Genomic DNA, 19,268 nt, shown 5'->3' on the forward strand with positions numbered 1-19,268 from the left:
CAACATGTAGGAAAAAATGAATGCTCTTGAACACAGTAAAATATGTTTGAATACCCACCAGGCAAACAGGTATCTGAATATCTCAATGTTGATTATTATTATTTAGCCCCAGGTATTGATTGTACATTAGATTTTTTGACTTGGCAAAACAATCTCACCGCAGCTGCTGTTTGCTGCTGACGTCAACATGTCTTGAGATGTTCGGAGCACCCGTCAGCTTTAATGTCGGACATTTTGAGATTTCTGTCTTGTGATATAGCATTGATTATCAGTCTCAGTCAAGTCCCGGCTTATGGAAAGAGTGTTATTACCAGGTTAACAGACATACAGAGGAATGTTTGCTGGGAACAGTCTTCCACATCACTAACTTTGTCCTGAGGTGGTATGTGGCTCAAGATATGGCTTTGTTTGTTTTTTACGACCAGGCCCCATCTGTGGAGGATTTCAGCCACTTACCCCCCGAGCAGAGGAGGAAGAGGCTGCAGCAGAGGATCGACGAACTCAGCAAAGAGCTCCAGAAAGAGATGGATCAGAGGTAGGACCTCACCCACAATTCCCTGCGCAACCCAAATCATCACTTTTTATTACTTATTAAAAATCAAGGTCTGCTCAGAAAGCTTTTCAGCCATGTTTTTCAGTCATCCAGTTAGAAAATAAGTGATCTGATGCAGCGGTATGTTGCTCACTGCAGAGCAATGAGTTGCAAGGCTGCAAGAAACAAACGAGTCAGGAAAAAGCTGTTTTTGGTCGAAACTGTGGCAGAAAAATGACCCAGGAGAAGCTGTAGGACAGTGTTGTTTCTCAGTTTTTATGACCTATGACCTGCTTATTATCATTAGTCCATTCCATCAACTCCATTTCATGTTTGTTTGTTTCATTCAGAGACGCCCTGAACAAGATGAAGGACGTGTATGAGAAGAATCCACAGATGGGTGACCCCAGCAGCCTACAGCCTAAAATATCAGAGACCATATGTAACATGGAGAAACTGCGCTCAGAAATCCACAAAAATGAGGTATGAAAGGAAGATTTAGATTGAAACAGAGCCAAAAAAAAACAACTGACTATAAAACTCAAGAACCAGCTGGACGGTAAGAGATAACGGTAGTTTGGTAACTCATGATCCACACAGATTCTGGCCTCATCTCCTGCTCAGCTATGTGGATGTGGATGATGCTGAATATACTCGTTGTAGTGTTCACAGGAGTGTGCTCTCTCTGTCGACAGACTTGGTTATCTGAGGTGGAGGGAAAGCAGAGCTCCAGAGGAGACCGGAGACACAGCGCCGACAACCACCATCACACTCCTCAAGGCAGAGAGAGGTAAGCAGAAACACACAGGTACAGACAGAGAGAAAGACGTTCAGGGCTAATGTTTAAACATTAGCTGTTTATGAATGACATGTAAAGAGGAATAATCAAAAAGTGAATCAGTTTAGTGATTGTGCAGATCACACACGCTTACTTTAAGAGTGTGCGGCTGCTGAACAAAGATAAATGAGGTTATTCTTTACTTTTTACGTTTTTTAAGTAATTTCCTCTAGTTTCTTTTAAGAGAAAACACTTTTTGTACTGATTGTAACGGAAAATGGAGGCAGATATTCTTCAGATTAAGCAAGTTAGTATAACAGAGTGTTTTCATCAGTGTTCAGCAGGTCAGTTACACATGTAACAATGTGAAATCTGTATACAAGCCAGAATGTACTGATAATGAGCACCAGATTACATAGTTATTTGCAGAAATGACTTGCAAAAAAAGAAAATTTGTGTTATTGGAACATTATCATATGTTATATAAAGTTGCAGACCCATTCAAATAAAACATAACTAAACATTCTGCATGCCATTGATCAACTTTTAAAACTTTGAATTTTGAATAACATTCAATAAATCTTATTTATTATAATGTGTAATTGCTTGGGTAACTTCATGTAATGTAATAATTATTAAGCAGTAAAATCCACATTCAGATGGACTTTACAGGTAAAATTGTCCACAACAACATGAAGGTCAGCAGTTTGTTTTAAATTTAGTTAATCCAGAGTGACACCTGACTCAGACTTTAATGCACTAGAATCTCTCAAACTTAATTCACTTAATTTGTTAATTTCTTTCTGCTAACATACAATTTTCTTCATGGGAATAATTTACTGTCCGTTGGGTCTTTTGCTGTCGTATATAAACGAGGAGCAGTGACGTATTTGATTCATGCAAACACAAAACTCTTCCCTGCTTCTTGTGTCCCTTCAGCCCTGAGGGCAGTTATACAGATGACACCAGCCAGGAGCATCACACACCTCACCACCGCTCCGGCCCTCCACAGCCCGGAAACCCGAACCCCGACCCACACGAGTTCGATGACGAATTCGACGACGACGACCCGCTGCCTGTCATCGGACACTGCAAAGCGCTCTACTCCTTTGATGGTGAGGACATGAATATCAGTCGTGAATTGATTCAATAGAGAATTAAATATGTGAGGTAAAAAGATATTTATGACTGCAGAACGAGGAAATGTGAGACAGATACAAATCCAAACCAAGCTATAAAAAGAGTGTGAACATTAAACACGCTATTGCTTTTTTCCAGTTAGCCAGTTGGCTAACTTGGCAGCAAAATCAGTTTAAATGTTAGCATGTTGCTACTTACTGTGAAACTTAGCTGTAGAGTCGCTGTGGGTTAGCTAACAAGTTCATATGACAGAAGCACAGTCAGTTTTCATAGCTGTAACATAATCAGTTCCCACATCGCCGCGTTATATGTTTAAAAATGCAATAGCTGAGGACCTTCAGAGTCTCCACCTGAAGGTTTAACATCACCTGATCATGCCGTACATATGTAGCTGAATATTCATATATTAGATGTTACCCATGATGACACAATGCATAAGTGTACCAACACAAAACAAAATTCGAAAGTAGCGTGAGGAAGAAGTTTAAGGCCTAAACTAGCCTTGGTGTGTGTTCATGTGACTGTTTGTTTGACTCTTAGGTCAGAACGAGGGGACGCTGGTAATGGCAGAAGACGAGGTAATGCTCACTTCTTATTCACTATTCTCTGATATTTGTTTTATTAAAGGTTTTATAATGATGTGCAGACTAAACCAACAATGAACAGATCCTGCTGCAGCTTCTTGCTCTGTGCTGTACAACTTTATTGTTGTCCAAAAACGGTTTGAAAAAACTGTGCGTATTAATGCGCCGCTAAAAGTAGTCCCCAGCAAATGCTCTACGTCCCTCTGTTTAGGTCATGTTTGCTAACAAGCAGAAGAAGCTCACTGTTCATTTAAAGGAACATGTCTTTTCCAATGCAGGTGTTGTACATCATCGAGGAGGATAAAGGCGACGGCTGGACGAGGGCGAGGAAGCAGAGCGGAGAGGAGGGCTACGTCCCCACCTCCTACGTAGAAATCACCCTGGAGAAAAACAGCAAAGGTGCTGTCACCTACATCTGAAGCTACCCTGTCCTCTGTCCTCTCATCCGTCTGTCCTCGTCCGTCATCCTCTCCATCCCTGCTGTCTGTCCCTCAAAATAACACTACAAAAAGAAAAAAAGACTGAACACCTGCATGGACACTCATCTGTTTGTCTTTCCTGATTTCCATCCCGTCTCTGTCCTCCTCCTGTTTTTTCCTCTAACTCTGTAATCATTGGTCCTCATCCTCCTCTCATACCTGTGGGACTGGTGTTTCAGAGGTGAGTGTCTGAGCACAAAGACAAATAGGAGAAAACCTATTTGATGGTGTTGAGTGATTTCTATATTTTATATAAGGTGTGTGTGCATATGCACATGTGCGTGCATGTGTGTGAGCAAGATGTCTCCACTGCTGTTTTGAGCCCGATGTCGAGGCTACACCACTTCTTTATCGATCAAAGTGTTTAAGGTTGTTTTATGTAATATATTAGAAACAATTTATTTTTGTTTTTACTTGTTCCTTTAATTATTTTCATGTTTGTTTTTTTGAACTGGGGACGTTTAAAACACCCTGATTTTAACCGCTTTGTATTCATGTTTCAACATAATTCGAAGATGTTCTGATTTCATCAGTTTTTATTTCTGTCTGATTGCACTGTGTGTGTGTGTGTGCGTGCGCCTGTGTGTGTGTGTATCTGCACATTTGTTTTTCTGTGTTACCTGTGCCATCACACGGAAGGTGGAATTACACTAACAGAGATTTGTCTGGTTTCAGCCTTGTAGAGAGACTGTTTTCATACTGGACATTGTTACAGGACTTTAGTCTTTTTCATATCGTTTCCTTTTTAAAGGACAAAGCTGGCATTATTTTTTGTCTTTATAGTCAACAAATCTCTTGAAAAAACCAAAACCAACAACAATGTTCTCAATACTTTCAGAGTTCCCTCAGCTGTCCGGTGTCAATTAAAATTTTAAAAACAGGTTACAAATGTAGAATTTCATTAAAAAACAAAACAAAAACACTGGACACTCATTGAAGCTGCTCACCGGACTTTTTGGCAAACGTCATTACAACTGTAGTGATCAGTGCATTTGTAGGGGGCATCAACCAGTGCACCTCTGGTGCTCCAGTGCAGCAGTTTGAACAAGCCCGGAGGCAGCTGCCAGAGTGGCCGCTCTATGCAGTGCCTTTAAGCCTGTGAGTGGGTATGCCAAGAAGACGATATGATGAACAGAATATTCATTTTGCTTTAAGATTATTGTAGTAATATTTCATTTGACTTTGATTTTGACATTTAAACTCCAGATTCATTCAGATTTAAGCACGAATAAGTCAATTGAGCGACAGGTCTGGACTGGTCGAGAATAAATTTGACCTTACACATACAAACCTTTCAAACCACTTGAGAACAGATGTGTTTGTTGTGTGGTTTGCATGAGGTCCAGTGTCATCTTGTGGCTCCTAAACCACAGGTTATGGCCTTTGTGTGGCGGACATGAGCTGTGAGCAGTTTTCCTTCTCGGACTGTTTTATTTGAATGATGTCGCCTGAGGAGCACAATGTATCCAGTGTGTCATAAATTAGATACAATAAATGAAATCAGAAATGTTCTTGACCCCCAGGTTGAGAACCAGTCCTCTTGTGTTTCTGTTAGCAGCAGAGATATAAGAGATGCAGGCTTTGGTTACACAGATGATACCTGTTAGTTGGATCTGTTCGTTGCTGGTTTTGGTTTGACTGACTTTTATTGGTATTGCTATAAGAAGATACAGAATATCAGCAGTCGGATTCTTTGGTTCTAAAATCTCAATCGATCCACTAAAGGCAGTAATATGTTAGAACAAAGGTGACAACGTGCAGTATGAAAATGGTTTCACTTGAGCTAAAGGAGGCTGTCAGATCATGTATTTGTTGTTATCTTTCACTCATAAACTGACTGTTCTTGGTCCTTGTTTGAGTCACTGATTAAAAACAGCTCTGAACATCAGAGTGTCCATCCATGACAGTTCAGTCCTGCTCTGCAGGCAATTCTTCCGGCTCAGTATCATTCCAGGGTTATTGTTGCAGCCAACACCTTGTGGTACAAACAAGGGAGCAGAGTCATGGCACCCAGGTATACTGAGTGACTGTATTCAGCCTAACAGAGAGTTTTGCTGCCATTTATTTCATTTACAAAATGCTGAGCTGGAGTTTTATAGCTGTGCTGGATACATGAAAGGCTTCAGGAGCTTTTAGATTCACCTTTTATTGCAGACTTGTAGAGATAGAGCTGTTGTTGCATGGCCGCAGACCTCTAGTCTTCCTCATCAGTTTGACAAAATAAAGAAAGAGGACGGCCATCCCGGCAGCTCCGACTGCTGATGACACAAACAGACAGAAGCAGCAGGATACCTTGGTTCTTTTTTCCACTCTGGATGTGAATCGTCTCCACCTTGATGGAAAACCTGCAGGCTGATCCTTTGAAACCCAGCACACTGGCCGAGTTTCTCCCCATGAACAGCTCTGCTCTGGGAGAAGGAAAAGCTCCCTCTCAACCTCAGTCATGTGTGTGTGTGTGACTCGCGTGTCTTTTAGTAACTGGCTCTCTCCTCTATGTGACTGCAGGTTCCTGAGGGCTGCAGGGTGGCCGGGCGATTTGATTGGCTGGTGGAGGGCTCACGCTGATTGCTGATTATTGGTGGTGGGGGTGACGAAGAAAGAGAGCAATGAGGGGAAAGAGAGGGGTAGAGAGGGAAAGAGAGATAAAAGTGGCAGGTTTGCATGTTTGCATGCTCACATATTCATAATCAGCAAAGCATTCTGGGAAGAAGAAGGGAGGGTCATAATTAGAAGAGTAGACGAACTTAAAGCCAAAAACAGGCACTAATATATATATATAATAAGTGGCAGCCGGTGCAGAAGTCCCACCCTGAGCTGCAGGAGCCTCTAAACGTCGTCTCCTGCTGGTGAAAGGGCCTGGTTTTAAGACCTTTTGAGAGCAGACAGTGACAACTGCTGCAGCCTCAGCTACACCTGCACACAGCAGGTCTCACCACAGTCACACAGCTGTCTACTCTGCATCCAGCTGCAAAGGTTTCACATGGTGCAACTTGAGCAGCGGTGTCGGTGGAGAACAGCAAGATTTGCGCTGCAAAAAAGTGGCTGCAACTTGCCTCTGTAAGGGTCTAAAAATGTGGGACTTCTGTGATGGCTGCACAGCCTTGTATAGGAGAAAGAAACCTGCTGATGTTCTGCCCTCTATGGGTGGAAACACTCCAGTACGTAGCACCTACTGTGAGATAACATCAAGGAGGTGTTTTTACCTTTGACGGCAAATGGAAAGCAACTGCTATGACCTCAGTAATTGGGGTGTGTAAAACATGTGTGTACTTGAAGGTTCACAGAGAGCAGAGCAACAGCAGGTTCTCTCTGATTTGGCGTACATTTAACCTTTGATGATTCATCAGGAGCATCTCCCCACCTCACTGATTCATTCCCTGCTTTGTGCTTTCACAGGATAGTTTGTCTTTCATGAAATCAGTTAGTCTCCTCTGTAGGTGCTGGTCAAAGTGTTGGAGGAAAGGCTTCTCTGAGCCTTTTGTAGTGCCTGCCATTGAAGCTTCTTTTGTCAGCAGTTGTAAGCATTTTTCACTCAAATGAACGGGCTCCAGGAACCTTAAAATAGCGTTTTGACGAGACATTTCTCATCACTAAAGATGACATGGCTCCTGAGCAACGTCATCTGTTGAGGAAGGCTGCAAGATGTGGCTGAAAGCTTCAGGAAACCAAGTAAGTGTAGCTTGTGATGAGCTTTTTCTTGGTCAAACTGCTGTTTTAAGGTTGAGAGTGGACCCTCAACTTCAAAATGAAATTGCACTTTAGCTCTCATCTTTGAGCTGTTTCAGCTTGCTTTGTGAGGAGGATTTAATATTTCCTGACCATCACCCGAGTTTTGTTCCACTTGCTATCTTCTCTAAATCAGACTTAACCCCCAAAACCTTTGGTCCAGCTCCTCGTCAGAGAAACTCATGTGACTGTTCTCGGAACGTCTTGTCATCTTTTAAGGGTCAGTTATTTGCTCTCACAGTATTTGCTGCCATTAACAAAGTCAGTGTTGCACCGCTCCAACTCATCCCTGTCGTCATCATCATCTGTGCTCTGTTGGTGATGTCTGCCTGCCTGCCTGAGCCACTCTGCTCCTCATGCCTGCCTTCACCCTCATACAGTCGCATGTCCCTAACAGTGTTCCGTCCGTGACTTAAAGCTGCAACTTTACGAAAGCGCGCGTGCAACTTTTGTTGAATGCCATCATGATGTTTTAATGGAAGTCCAGCATGAGTATGTTGTTTGTTTGTGCGGCGGCTGAGTACAATCTGAGCTACTCTTTAGGTAGACAGCAGGACTCTCAGGTGAATGCAGGACCTCTCTACCACCTTTCTCTTCCCGCCTTTCCTCTCCGTTTCTTCCTGGGTTGTAATTCCACCAGTCGACCAGCAGATGGCAGCCTTCCGTCACCAAACCGCAGCTCAGCTCCAGCGGGACTGGGCCGCGTTCAACAACACCAAACATCGAGAGGAGCTCTGGCGCCTTCGCGGTCAGACTCTGCCTTAAAACTTCACGTCGACTCACCGTGGAGGGATTATTCCACACATTCACACATATCCGGATGTGTCTGCTCTTCCGCCTGACTACATCTCCCATCAGCCACCCGGGCCCAGACCCGCCTTCTTGGAGACTCTCGACTGCATCTCCACGAAATGTTTTTCCTCATTTAATCGGTTGTATTTGTGAATGTGACGACACGCGCGTGCATGTATCAACGACATGTACTCACATTACGGAAAGCCAAGCGGGCCAAAAAAAAAACAAAACAAAAAACAAAAAAAGAAAGCCCTGTCAGTCTCGCGTGCTTGGCTTTCCATACATGTTGTGAATGTGTGTGCATGTGCCGGTGTTACATGCGTGACGTTAGTTTTTACCATTGAATGATTTGTACATATTAACTTCTTTTATGTCATGCTGAATGTGTTTCCATGGTGATTGTTTTTCGGTTTGTTTGATACACTCTTCATGAGAGACAAGAAGGTTTGAATTGAACTGATGCACTTTGCCCTGAAGTACTACAGCATTTGAATCTGATGAAGTGAACAAGTGAATGAGTGAATGTGTGAATGAAGGTCTGCGTTGTCTGCTGAGGGAGGTGTGAACGGTGTGAATGACAAAGACAGCTCTAGTAGTTCTCTCTTCCTGATGATTTTTATACTCTTTTGTAACTCTTGATGAGCATTGACCTACTTCCTTTGCATGGTTTTCTAGATTCTTTGAATTCATTCATCGTCCTGGTGCTTGTTTTCTTAACCATTCACTGTATCTCCTCAGTAGACCACCAAAACTACACATCTGAAGTCAAGTTCGACTTCGCTTTCATGCTTTAAGAGAAAAATGCCACTAATGATTCCGCTCTTGTCAATCTAAGCAGCAGGTGGCAGCGCCTTTGTTGTAGTCTGTGTTTCTTCGATGAAGCTGTGAAATGTACAGAATGATGCTGTAGGTGTTGTTACTTGAACTTTGGGTCACACTACTCCACATTTCCTCTCCTGTCTGTGATTCATGTTGCATCAGCCACAACTTGACGTTTTTACACTTTATATAAAAGAAAGAAACGAGACAGATTTTGTTACTTTGGGACAGAGCCTGCTAGCTGTTTCTGGTCTTAATGCTAAGCTAAGCTAATGGGCTGCTGGCATTTGCCGTACAGACACGAGAGCGGTATCAATCTTCTCGTCCAGGTCTCAGCGAGAAAGTGAGAAAGTGTTTTTCCCAAAATGAGCAACTCTTCTTTTAAGATTCCCTCTCGGCTGATTGAGTTTAATTTACTTGGGGATGCAAAATGGTGCAAATGAAAGTGAACAGTTCCTGCAGTCTGTCTGTTTTCGCTTTTTATGATGATGCCTTTTAAACCTGTACACAAATCCATCAATGCTCTTTGTTTCGTGCACATATGTATCTGATGTCATGGCTGCAGAGTTGAGCTGCACATGTTGATATAGGATGTTTGCAGTTACGTGTTACATATTAGATTTTTGTTTGGTCCCACTGTTAAATTGTGTTTCTGTTTTAAAGCAATTAGGGGTGAAACTAATTGTTTTTCATTACTGATTCATAACTAGGTCTGTAAAATGTAAAAAAAAAAAAAAAAAGTGAATTATGCCCGGCAAAAGTTTTAAGAGCCCAAGTCGATGTCTTCCAGCGTGAGTTTTTTTCAACAAACAGTCCAAACCCAAAGATATTCAATTAACAATGATAGAAGTTGGAAAAAGCAAGTGCTTTTGTTTAACTGCAGAAAAAAGATAATGGCAGCTTCAGCACTAAACCCCGCTTGTAATTGTAAATGTGCTCTCAGACTCAGACATACAAGATTTATTCAGTATGGAGATAATAATCCTCTGATGTGACATGCAGTGATACACAGAAGTCACTTCTGTGTCCTGATACATGAGTGTTCATGTTGCTGTGTGGGTGCTTGCAGGGCATCTTTTACTAACTCTTAAACAGACAGTACACTCCAGATTTTCGTTTTGTTTCAGATGTCGTCCTTTAGGTTGACTCCCAGGCCTGTTTGGAGTGTACTGTCCCTTTAATCAAAGAATTCAAGGTGTCAGTGGTAACACAGCAGCTTTAAAACTTAACAGTTTTTCACCATTAATATACATATAAAAACTGAGCTGTGTATTATAAGAGCTGCTGTGCTGTAGTTCAGAATATTATGCAAAAATACATAACAAATCAGCTTTGAGATGCTAGATATGATAAAGTTTGCAGTGAGTTCTTGTACGAACAGTTCTGTACTGAAACCTGCCAACCGGCTGTGAGCGTGGTGCTGTTCACCATCCGGCAAAAAGCAGACGTCTTCTTCCACATTCCTTGTTTTTAAACGGATCATCATGTTTGTCCTGTGGAAACTTCTGACAACCATGTACAGATTCTCTCCAGCTGTTCAAATCACAATGAAACTTTTTTTTTTTTTTTATCAGCATCAACATCCAATCCCAGTAAATAAAAACAGCAGCAGGTACAAAGTGATTCTGCAGGATATTAACGTCCATGTAAATGTGTGTGTTTTTACCATGTTTAATAACCAATGGCAGTACTTCTCTTTCCATATTGATGTGCACATCGTTTTACTTTGAATGTTGTCAGACACTTTGTGAACAAAATGCTTTTTTTTTTCTTCTTGCAAGATACTGTTCTAATAAAATAAGCAGCAATGAAAAGCGGATTTGTTTTCTGTGACTTTTTATAGCTGCAGGAAGTGATGACATGATGATGATGATGATTTGAAATTCAGCTGTGGCTTTAAGCCAGATGGGACCTGTGAGCAACCAAAGTAACTGCATCTATATCCACAACATGAATCACGTGACAAAAACAGCCAACGATGGAACACAAAGCCTTCAAACATGTCTTAGTTTTCAACCAACATGTGAATTCATAATTGCATTTTTAAACTTTGCTACACATGCAGATATTCAGTATATTACTCTGCAGATCTTGCACCTTATTTATTAAATCTTACAGTAGTTCATAATAATATAAACATTAAAATCATCTTTTTTTACAGTCAGTCTTCTACATAAAATATGTACAGTCAGTTATTAACGTGCTAATATTTCAAATATGTACAACTTAAGTCTCTCACATGTTAACATACTTCTATTGTTTGAAATCAATTCATTCACGTTTATGCAGAAACAAAAATATTTTCATCTGTCAGGAATAAAAGAAACTTATAGCTACATTTACACTTGGACAGAAAGTACAAATTCTGCTCCCCGTGAAAGTAAAAAGAGATTTACTGTTGATCTCTGTCATCCGATGATTTGGGAAAAATGTTAACGCTTGACTTTTTTCACTTTTTAAACCAGCAACAAACTGATCAGGTGGTTTTGTAACAGAAGAACAGGCTGACACCTCAATCACTCATTGTAACTGTTAAATACAGTTTTTCTATCTCACACACTGACTTTGACTTTCTTTATAAAATGTCTTTATTCTTAACGTATTTCTCACAGGATTTGGAGCTATTTGCTGTTTCTCTCCATTTAGTCTTGTTGAAGAAACATGTTCCCAATTGTCAAGAAGGTTTCTAATATTTCTAAACCACCGTCTCCCTTTAAGCCTCTCCTGTCTGCTCTGCTCTCACACAAACATCAGTCACACCCTCAGAAAGGTCATGCTAGTTTAGTTGTGACTGAGCAGCAAATTCAACATTTTTTGGATTTTTGTCACCAAAACATTGAGGAGCATTGTGACATGAGGCACTTCACCTCCTGATCTCAGCGAGTTAAACATAATATTAACTGATAGAAATGAAGGACATGCTGGACCTGCTGTCACAGTCAGGTACAGTCTCTCCACGTCTGGTGATTTTTATATTATTGGACAGGTTTAATATTCTCCTTCATGAGTGTTACCCAGGTCCTCGGCTCATATCTCACTCATAGATGTGTGTCTGATGTTTGAAGCTGTAAATTGTGCAGAGACTCTGCTGGTGATTTAAGTGAGCGGATGTTACAGCTTTAGCTTCACTGGACACTGATGCTGTAAGCCCTGGACACATGTTAAAGTGAGGAAAAAGACAGACTCCTCCTTTAACTGATGTAGTGAAATATTGATTGATTAGAAAGAGGTGGGTGTGAAATCCTCTTCCTCACACTAACAGTGACAGCAGCTTGTTCTCTGATCTCTGAGTTTGTTTCTCTTCTTCGTCGCAGATGGTTTTTCATCCACCTGACGTTCTGCTGAAGTCCAGAGTGTGTCAGTTTGTGAGCTGTTGCTCAGATTAAGGTTTGTGTCTTGGGCGGCGGCTCCAGTTTCCGTGACAACGCAGTGAGGATGAGGTTGAATTTGTTGTAGCGATCAGATTGGTTGACTGAAGCGCCACGGCTCCCCCACAGCAGCCGCAGCTGAAAGTCTGTTTTAAACACCTCCAACAGCTCTTCATCGCACTGAAAGTCTACAGACAGAAGCACAAACCGACTTTATGAGACTGAGAAACATTTATTGAGCCAAAAAAGACGATGAAAAGGTACTTTTTTAGTTTTTACCCTGTAAGATCTTCTGTGCGTTGGCCGTGTAGCTCTGTGAGTTGTGTGCCACGTCGCGTGCGGCCTCCAGGTGGCGCAGCATAATGTCACAGCCCTGGTCGCTGGTCTCCCAGAGCTCCGCCCCCTCCGGTGTGATTGACGGACGCTCCATCAAAGTGAGGAGGGGGAGCAGGAGGGGGACGCAGACCACTGGAGGAGAGGAAGCTGCAGGAGGAGGAGGAGGAAGAAGAGGAGGAGGGAGGTCAGTGAACTTAAAACAAAGCAGTTTGTTTTTCCTCTTTCTCTTTCCTTTGACTGTCAAACCTATAAAATCCTTCTATGATCTCTGGAATATTGTCAAAGTGAAGCCTGTTGCCTATGATTGTCTCTCTGCTCTTACATCACCAATAAAGTGGTTGAACCACTAAATTTAAGGCACACTTAAGCTCCTGCTCCATCAGACATCAAATAAAAAGATCTCAGCAATCTGGAATGTATATTCAGAGGTGTTTACATGCTGACACTACTAAGGTATTGTTCAGCATTATTAAGATCTCATGTAAGCGAGTGGTAGGATCAAAAAAGAGACAAACTACATGCTTCACAACCTCTTTGTGTTCATTTCTAACCAAAATACACTTAAATCTCGTGTTAAACTTCACAACTGATGCAACTGGACTGGTTTTGAACGATAATTGGTGTTTTTTCCCTCCTTTTCATATTCTGTTTATTGATTTCATGTTGCAGCTGTTTCAGACTCGCTGACAATCAGTAATGCTCCTTAGATCAATATGTTGAAGCGATTTGATTTAATCACTGCTGTGTGTCTGTGTGTGGGTGTTCGTTGAATACCTGAGCCCTCATACAGATTCTTGTAGAAAGGTTTGAGTGTTTTCTCGTAGCTGATGGCGGTCTGTGTGTAGTTCCTTCGCAGAGTTGTCCATGTTTCCTCCAAACGAGTGATCTGCAGACAGCACAACAGACACGGAGTGTCTCAAACTACAGTGATACTGGAGATTAAACAGGCTGAAGTGGTCACACATGCTTTCTGAATGTCAAAGTGTTTCAGTAGTATGCAGGCTTTTTTCAAGTTTGATGCTTTTATGCAAGCAGAAACTCAGTACGAGCATCAAACGGCACTTTATTTATGTCGATGGACAAATGGGGCTTTATTTGATAAATGTGGTTCCAACACTAATCATCTCAGTATTTTGTTTTAAGTGTATATTTGTGTGTGTGTGTGTTACCTGCTGCAGGTCCAGAGCTTTCATCAGGGCTGTGAAAGCGAACAGGTCGCCCACCGTGTCCTTCAGCTCCAGGGCCACAAGGATGATGCGATTTAAGGTGGATGCCCGCTCCTCCACGCTGCCCGTACATCCCAGAATATCCACAGCAACGCCTATGGCCATGGTGTGGTGCCTGGGAAATGGAGGAGAGGCAGATTATTAGCACCAGCCAACGGCAGTGTAATGTCTGTGTCTGTTTTTGTGCATCTCCCTCAGTTTCTAATCTGATCTTTCATCTGGTCACAGAGCAGAAGCGACTATCTGAAGGAGGATTTATTCTCATTACAGGGCAGCCTCAAACAGGACAGTACAATGAATCAGCAGGTATGAGTCACTACTGACGCCAGCTTTAATTTCAGTTTTTCTGGCTGGTGTACCAGCTTTGGTTAAATGAAGACATGTTAGAGGTCTGAAGAGCTGCAAGTTCCCAGTCACTACGACTTAACTACCCTGTGTAAAATAAATGCATATTTTGTCTTTCTTATTCCTTTAATTATTCTTGTGACCGCTGAGATTGGGAGGGCTCTGACCCCCAGGTTGGAAACACTGGTTTAAAGGAGCAGTTTGACATTTTGGAAAAATATGCTTATTGCCTTTAGACAGAGCCAGGCTGGCTGTTTCCCCATGCTTAGCGTCTTCATGCTAAGCTAAGCTAAATGCCTGCTGGTTGTGCCTTCACATTTATGCTACAGACACAAGATTGGTGTTGATCTTATCTAATTCGAAGCAACACGCAAATAAACATCTTCCCCAAAACTTCGGACTATTCCTTACATGTTAATTGTGAGCTGGAAGTGTGTGAATTAGCTTTTTATGGGGATTTGAACTTCCTGGAAACATGTACATGGATGCAAAATTTGTGCTGTTGTGTGTGCATGATGTGTACCTTTCCATCAGATCCAGCCTTAGCTGTCGGCCGTGCGGCAGCGTCACCAGCTCCAGACCAGAGGACACGCCCATCTGACCTTTAAGCTCTGGAGTCACTGCGAGTATCCTCGCAACCTGGAGGGAGAAGCCATTTACATCAGGCTGACAGTTAAATTTGTTTTATCTTCCTCTCTTATTCCGTCGGTCTATTGTGTGTGTGCGTGCGTGCATGTGTATTCTATACTCTTACTTGTGGGGACATCAGTCTGTTTACACAGTCACACTGTGGGGACTCGCCTTCCTTATGAGGAAAAAACGCAAGTCCCCATGATGTAAATCGTTAAAAGTCAGTGTGAACACTTGGTTATGGTTAAGATGAGGGTAAAAGTTAGGGAAGAAGTGGCTATGGCTATGGTTTGGGTAAGTCTTCAAGAAATGAAGTAAACCTCATTTGTCTCGAAAAATGGCACACACACACATTAGGCGTAATATTTAGTTTGGTTCAAGGTTGTTTGCTTTCTGAGTGATTCTCCTGCGTCAGGAGGCTCTTTCTACTCAAGAAATAACATCAGCTGCAGGATAGAAATTCAGTGACACACACGCAGACACACATATACACAAAGGATTTATGTGTAACAGCGCCAGTAAACATGTTTATCTCCAAACGTGTGTGAACGTCTGTCTGGTGAAATCTCAGAGCCAGTGTGAAACGACACTTTGGTGACAGCTTTTAAAAAGGCAGTTTTTCACGTTGTACCTAAAGGCTTCACTAATGATGAATAAATCATTTCTTAATGCTTTATGTTCAGTTACAAGCAATGAATATAGCGAGAACAGCCTTTGGGTTGCGAGGCTGTGAATTATCTCCTTGGCTGCTGTTTATCCTCCTCTCGCACCACACTCACTTTGTCTTTTTAGCTCTTTAGTTCACCAGAAAGAACCGTTTGACCTCCGAGTTTCTGCAAAAGGGCTGCAGAGACTGATGAGCATCTACAGCACAACTGAAGATGCTATGGTTTATTAGAAAGTGAGACTATTCATTAATCATTACCAATGTTTATCATTTATTTTTAAGTTTTACTAAAAAAACCCATCATTTTTAAAAGGTGAACAGTCATTTTAATGGGTTTTTTGTCCACAAAAATCAAGTTTCCCTCAGCTCAAACACTGTTCACTGGCAGAAAAGGAGCTTCTCTTGTTGTGAACAGAGCTCATAAACCTGCCAGGCTGATATTGGCTGATGTGAGCTTATTGCAGAACTTTCAATAGTGGCTTACATGTCGGCCAATAAGTAAGAAGAAATTACAGTGCAGAAAAGTGATGTCATTATACAGTCTGTCCACTAGAGAGCACTGACGACTGTTTTTCAACTGTAAAATGTCCGATTCAGCATGTGTTATTGTTCAGTCATGAGAAAAAAGGAGGTAAAATGGTTTGGAAAAGCAATGTTTGCAATGTTTACAGATCATTTAATCTTTGAAAACTTTTGATGATATTATTAATATGTAAATTAGATTTTCAGCAGTTGCTGAGTGTTCAAAATAAGCATCACTGCATGAATGAATAAAAAAAATACACTCAACTGTATAAAACATTTGCCAAAAGGTGTTATTGAGTATGCTACTGGAAATGTTAAATGCTTGTAGAAATGTCAGTTTATTTGTAACTACATCTGATGATCGTAAAACAATGCTTTCATGGATAAGTTAAAAATACCATTAGATAATTACACTGTGTGTGTTTGTGTGTGTGTGTGTGTTGTGTGTGTGTGTACCTGGCAGTCAGCCATCAGCAGGTGTCTGGCTATGCTGTGGTGATTGTGGCTGAGCAGCAGCTCCTTCGCTCTCTTCAGCACCACCATCTCCAGCGGCTTGTTTTCTGGAGGCAGAAGTCGAGATCCGAACTCCGCCGGCCGGAACGTTGACTCCGTTTCTATGAGCGGCCGCTGGAAACTGTTCCTCTCCTTTCCCCTCCTCTTCTCTTCCTCATCCTCCTCCTCTTCCTCGCTGGTGTTTTCTAAGGCGGCAATGGCGTGATGGTAGGAGCTTCTGTCAAGCCCTCTCCTCCCTCCAGCCTCCTTCTCATCCCTCTCCTCCTCCTCCCTTCCTTCCCCCACCTCTCTCCTCAGTCTCTCCACGTAGCTGCACAGGGTGTCGTCTGTGAGGAGCTTCAGTGCATTTGAATCGTCCCACTCCAGCGAGCTGCAGGACCTCAGGTCTGCAGGGCTTGGCTGCAGGCCTGTTATGGCCTCTGAATCAGGATACTGAACTAGTTCAGCAGGTGAAACCACACAGCTGGAGGAGCTGAGACAGTCTGCAGGCAGGAGCTGATGCTGGAACTTCAGGGGCTTGACTGGAGGTACAGGAGGGCCTGTAGTGGCTGAGGAACAACAATCACAACCATTTACCTAAAGTCACAGTAAGTTAGTAGTCGCATAATGTCAAAACCTTTACATGTATTTTTCGGTTTCTTTTAGGATTTTACTATAATGAGTCCTCCATAGTTCATATAAGACTAATACGCTTATTAGAGCAGGTTTATCTTAATAAAGACAACTGGTGCTAGACAAGACAATTCAATTAGCTGAAAGAAGCTTGTAACCTTTCTCAAAATGAAAATAAGGCAAAGAACTTCAGACTAAACCTTTTTTGAAACAGCAATTCATTTTTCAGTTTTCTCACAGAGGGTGACAGCTCATTTACAACTACAGCCTTTGAAAATATTTCTGAGCATCATTTCACTCACAATTCCACTACAGTGAGCTTTACTGAGCCCACCTCCCACTGGCAAATAAAAGAAACAAATTGGTAGCAAAATTGCTGCAAAGCCACCATTTCCAGCAGTTAAATCAAAATAAAATCCAATATCTACTTTAATTCAGCTGGCTGGGCTAATTAAAGATGATCTGTACATATTCACTGTTTGTATCTGGTTTCACAAACAGCTTTAACATGTAAAAGTAATTGATAGTTCATGTGGACGCATTTCGTGAAAAATAAAGTTACCTCCACTCCTCCATGTAGAACCAGCAGTCTCCACACATGTGGAGTCCAGCGGAGGCGCAGTTAGCCTGGGGGAGCTGGGGGAGGAGTCTGTGAGGCTGGAGGAACCGGCTGGGGGAACCAGTGGCTGAAGGCAGGGGGAGCGAGGCAGTCGAGCCAGGGGCACCTTGCTGGGTTTGGGAGGCGGTTTAGGACACAGCTGGCTGTCGGAGCCGCGGATGGCCTGGCCTGCAGACACATGAGCAACAGAAGACATTTGTTATCTCATCGCTGTGACAGTGACCCAATAAAACATTTCAAATATGGCTAGGTGAATGGTATACAATATACTGAACTAGATCCTGAACAACAAGTGGATGATATGTTTAAAAAGCAGCGCATAAATATCAGGTTGAAAGGTGATCTTCAGGTTGAGTTGCTCTGTAATTAAACAGATTTGTGTCACTGTTATCTTCCAGGTCTACTGACCTGCCAGAAGCTCTGCAGATCTCCGTGGGACAGAGGGGCTCAGCGCCGGCTCACTGCCCGTCCGAAACACTGGAGACTTGGGGTTAGGGCTTGGGAGGAGAGGGTCAGAGGGTTGCTGGGGCTGAGGTTTGGATCCTGGGGAAAAGAGGAGACAAGTAAAGGTGGTTAGAGAAAGAAGAGAATAAAGGAAAAAGGTATGTAAATGGAGATCAATACATGAAACAATACAAAAAGGAGAAGATGAGAGTAAAGAGTGAATAAAGGTTTTCATGTTCTTCAAGCTTTCAAGCTTTGTATAAGGCAAAAGTGTTTCTACCACTTCCAAATAATCACACTTAAGGTGGAGCAGAACCCTGCTGTCTGCCTGCCAGGAGTGATACACGATGAATCATCGACACACACATTTGAACAGTCAAAACTTCAAACCGTGCCTTACTTCTAGACCTCTGCACCCACCTGACCAATCACTGCATAATATGGGGTGAGGCCTTCATCTGAAGAAGAATCTCACTTTCACTCACCAAGAGGCAGGTAGCTTTCTGACTGGTGCGCCTTGAGCGGGCGTCGCCTCTCTTGGACCTGATTGAGACTTGCTGGTTGGCTGCCGCAGCGATCCTTCATCCTGAGCGTAAGAGGACATCGACAACTAATATTAATACACGTTTACACATAAACATAGAGCAGAAATACATGGAACCTCTTTTAAATATGAATCAAAATGATTAAACTCAAGAAAAACTGTCATTAATGAGAAAAGAACAAAGAAAGAAGCCCTCTGAAGACCTTTTCTGAGTTTTTATTCTTCTTTATGTTTCCTTTGTTTTTCTTCCAAAGCTTTCCTCCTTTCCTGTACCCCTCTCTTCTTCTCTGTCTCGTTGTTCTGTTCTACTCTGGAACACATATTTATCTTTTCCTCGCTCTCGCCCTCAGACAGATATGGACTCCATACATTATGCTCTGTGTGCTCTTATGCAGCATGAAATTACACACTTCTGTTTTTTCAGCAGCGAAGTCATAGAACATTTCTTTATTTATAGAAGACTTACGATACATATGGAACACGTCGTATATACAGCCTACAGCCTGGATGATTAATGTTAACAGCTCGAGGCTACATGTTAAAAGCTTAAAAGCAGGAGGAGATTTAAAGGGTTGATTTAAGTTTT

General features: G+C 42.2%; 2 protein-coding genes across 6 annotated transcripts in view; one reads left to right on the forward strand and one right to left on the reverse strand.

Annotated features, from left to right (window-relative positions):
- The window catches only part of fnbp1l (formin binding protein 1-like), a 49,691-nt gene extending 39,010 nt beyond the window's left edge, over positions 1-10,681 (forward strand). For 2 of the 3 annotated variants that reach the window (XM_041935641.1, XM_041935643.1), the window contains 6 exons: positions 426-535; positions 883-1,015; positions 1,228-1,322; positions 2,250-2,425; positions 2,991-3,028; positions 3,313-10,681. In XM_041935641.1, coding sequence (XP_041791575.1) covers positions 426-535; positions 883-1,015; positions 1,228-1,322; positions 2,250-2,425; positions 2,991-3,028; positions 3,313-3,453 — 693 coding nt within the window. In that variant the 3' untranslated portion in view covers positions 3,454-10,681. The remainder of the gene's footprint in view (positions 1-425; positions 536-882; positions 1,016-1,227; positions 1,323-2,249; positions 2,426-2,990; positions 3,029-3,312) is intronic. The other variant, XM_041935642.1, reaches the window with a different exon arrangement.
- Positions 10,682-10,942: 261 nt separating this feature from the next.
- bcar3 (BCAR3 adaptor protein, NSP family member) overlaps positions 10,943-19,268 on the reverse strand; it is a 47,214-nt gene continuing 38,888 nt past the window's right edge. For all 3 annotated transcript variants that reach the window (XM_041935638.1, XM_041935639.1, XM_041935640.1), the window contains 9 exons: positions 18,624-18,724; positions 18,103-18,237; positions 17,638-17,862; positions 16,407-17,011; positions 14,652-14,767; positions 13,727-13,898; positions 13,332-13,443; positions 12,501-12,704; positions 10,943-12,409 (listed from right to left, as the gene is read on the reverse strand). In XM_041935638.1, the coding sequence (XP_041791572.1) occupies positions 12,231-12,409; positions 12,501-12,704; positions 13,332-13,443; positions 13,727-13,898; positions 14,652-14,767; positions 16,407-17,011; positions 17,638-17,862; positions 18,103-18,237; positions 18,624-18,724 (1,849 nt within the window). In that variant the 3' untranslated portion in view covers positions 10,943-12,230. The remainder of the gene's footprint in view (positions 12,410-12,500; positions 12,705-13,331; positions 13,444-13,726; positions 13,899-14,651; positions 14,768-16,406; positions 17,012-17,637; positions 17,863-18,102; positions 18,238-18,623; positions 18,725-19,268) is intronic.

This window comes from Chelmon rostratus, chromosome 4 (assembly GCF_017976325.1).
Source record: "Chelmon rostratus isolate fCheRos1 chromosome 4, fCheRos1.pri, whole genome shotgun sequence".
NCBI lineage: Eukaryota > Metazoa > Chordata > Actinopteri > Chaetodontiformes > Chaetodontidae > Chelmon > Chelmon rostratus.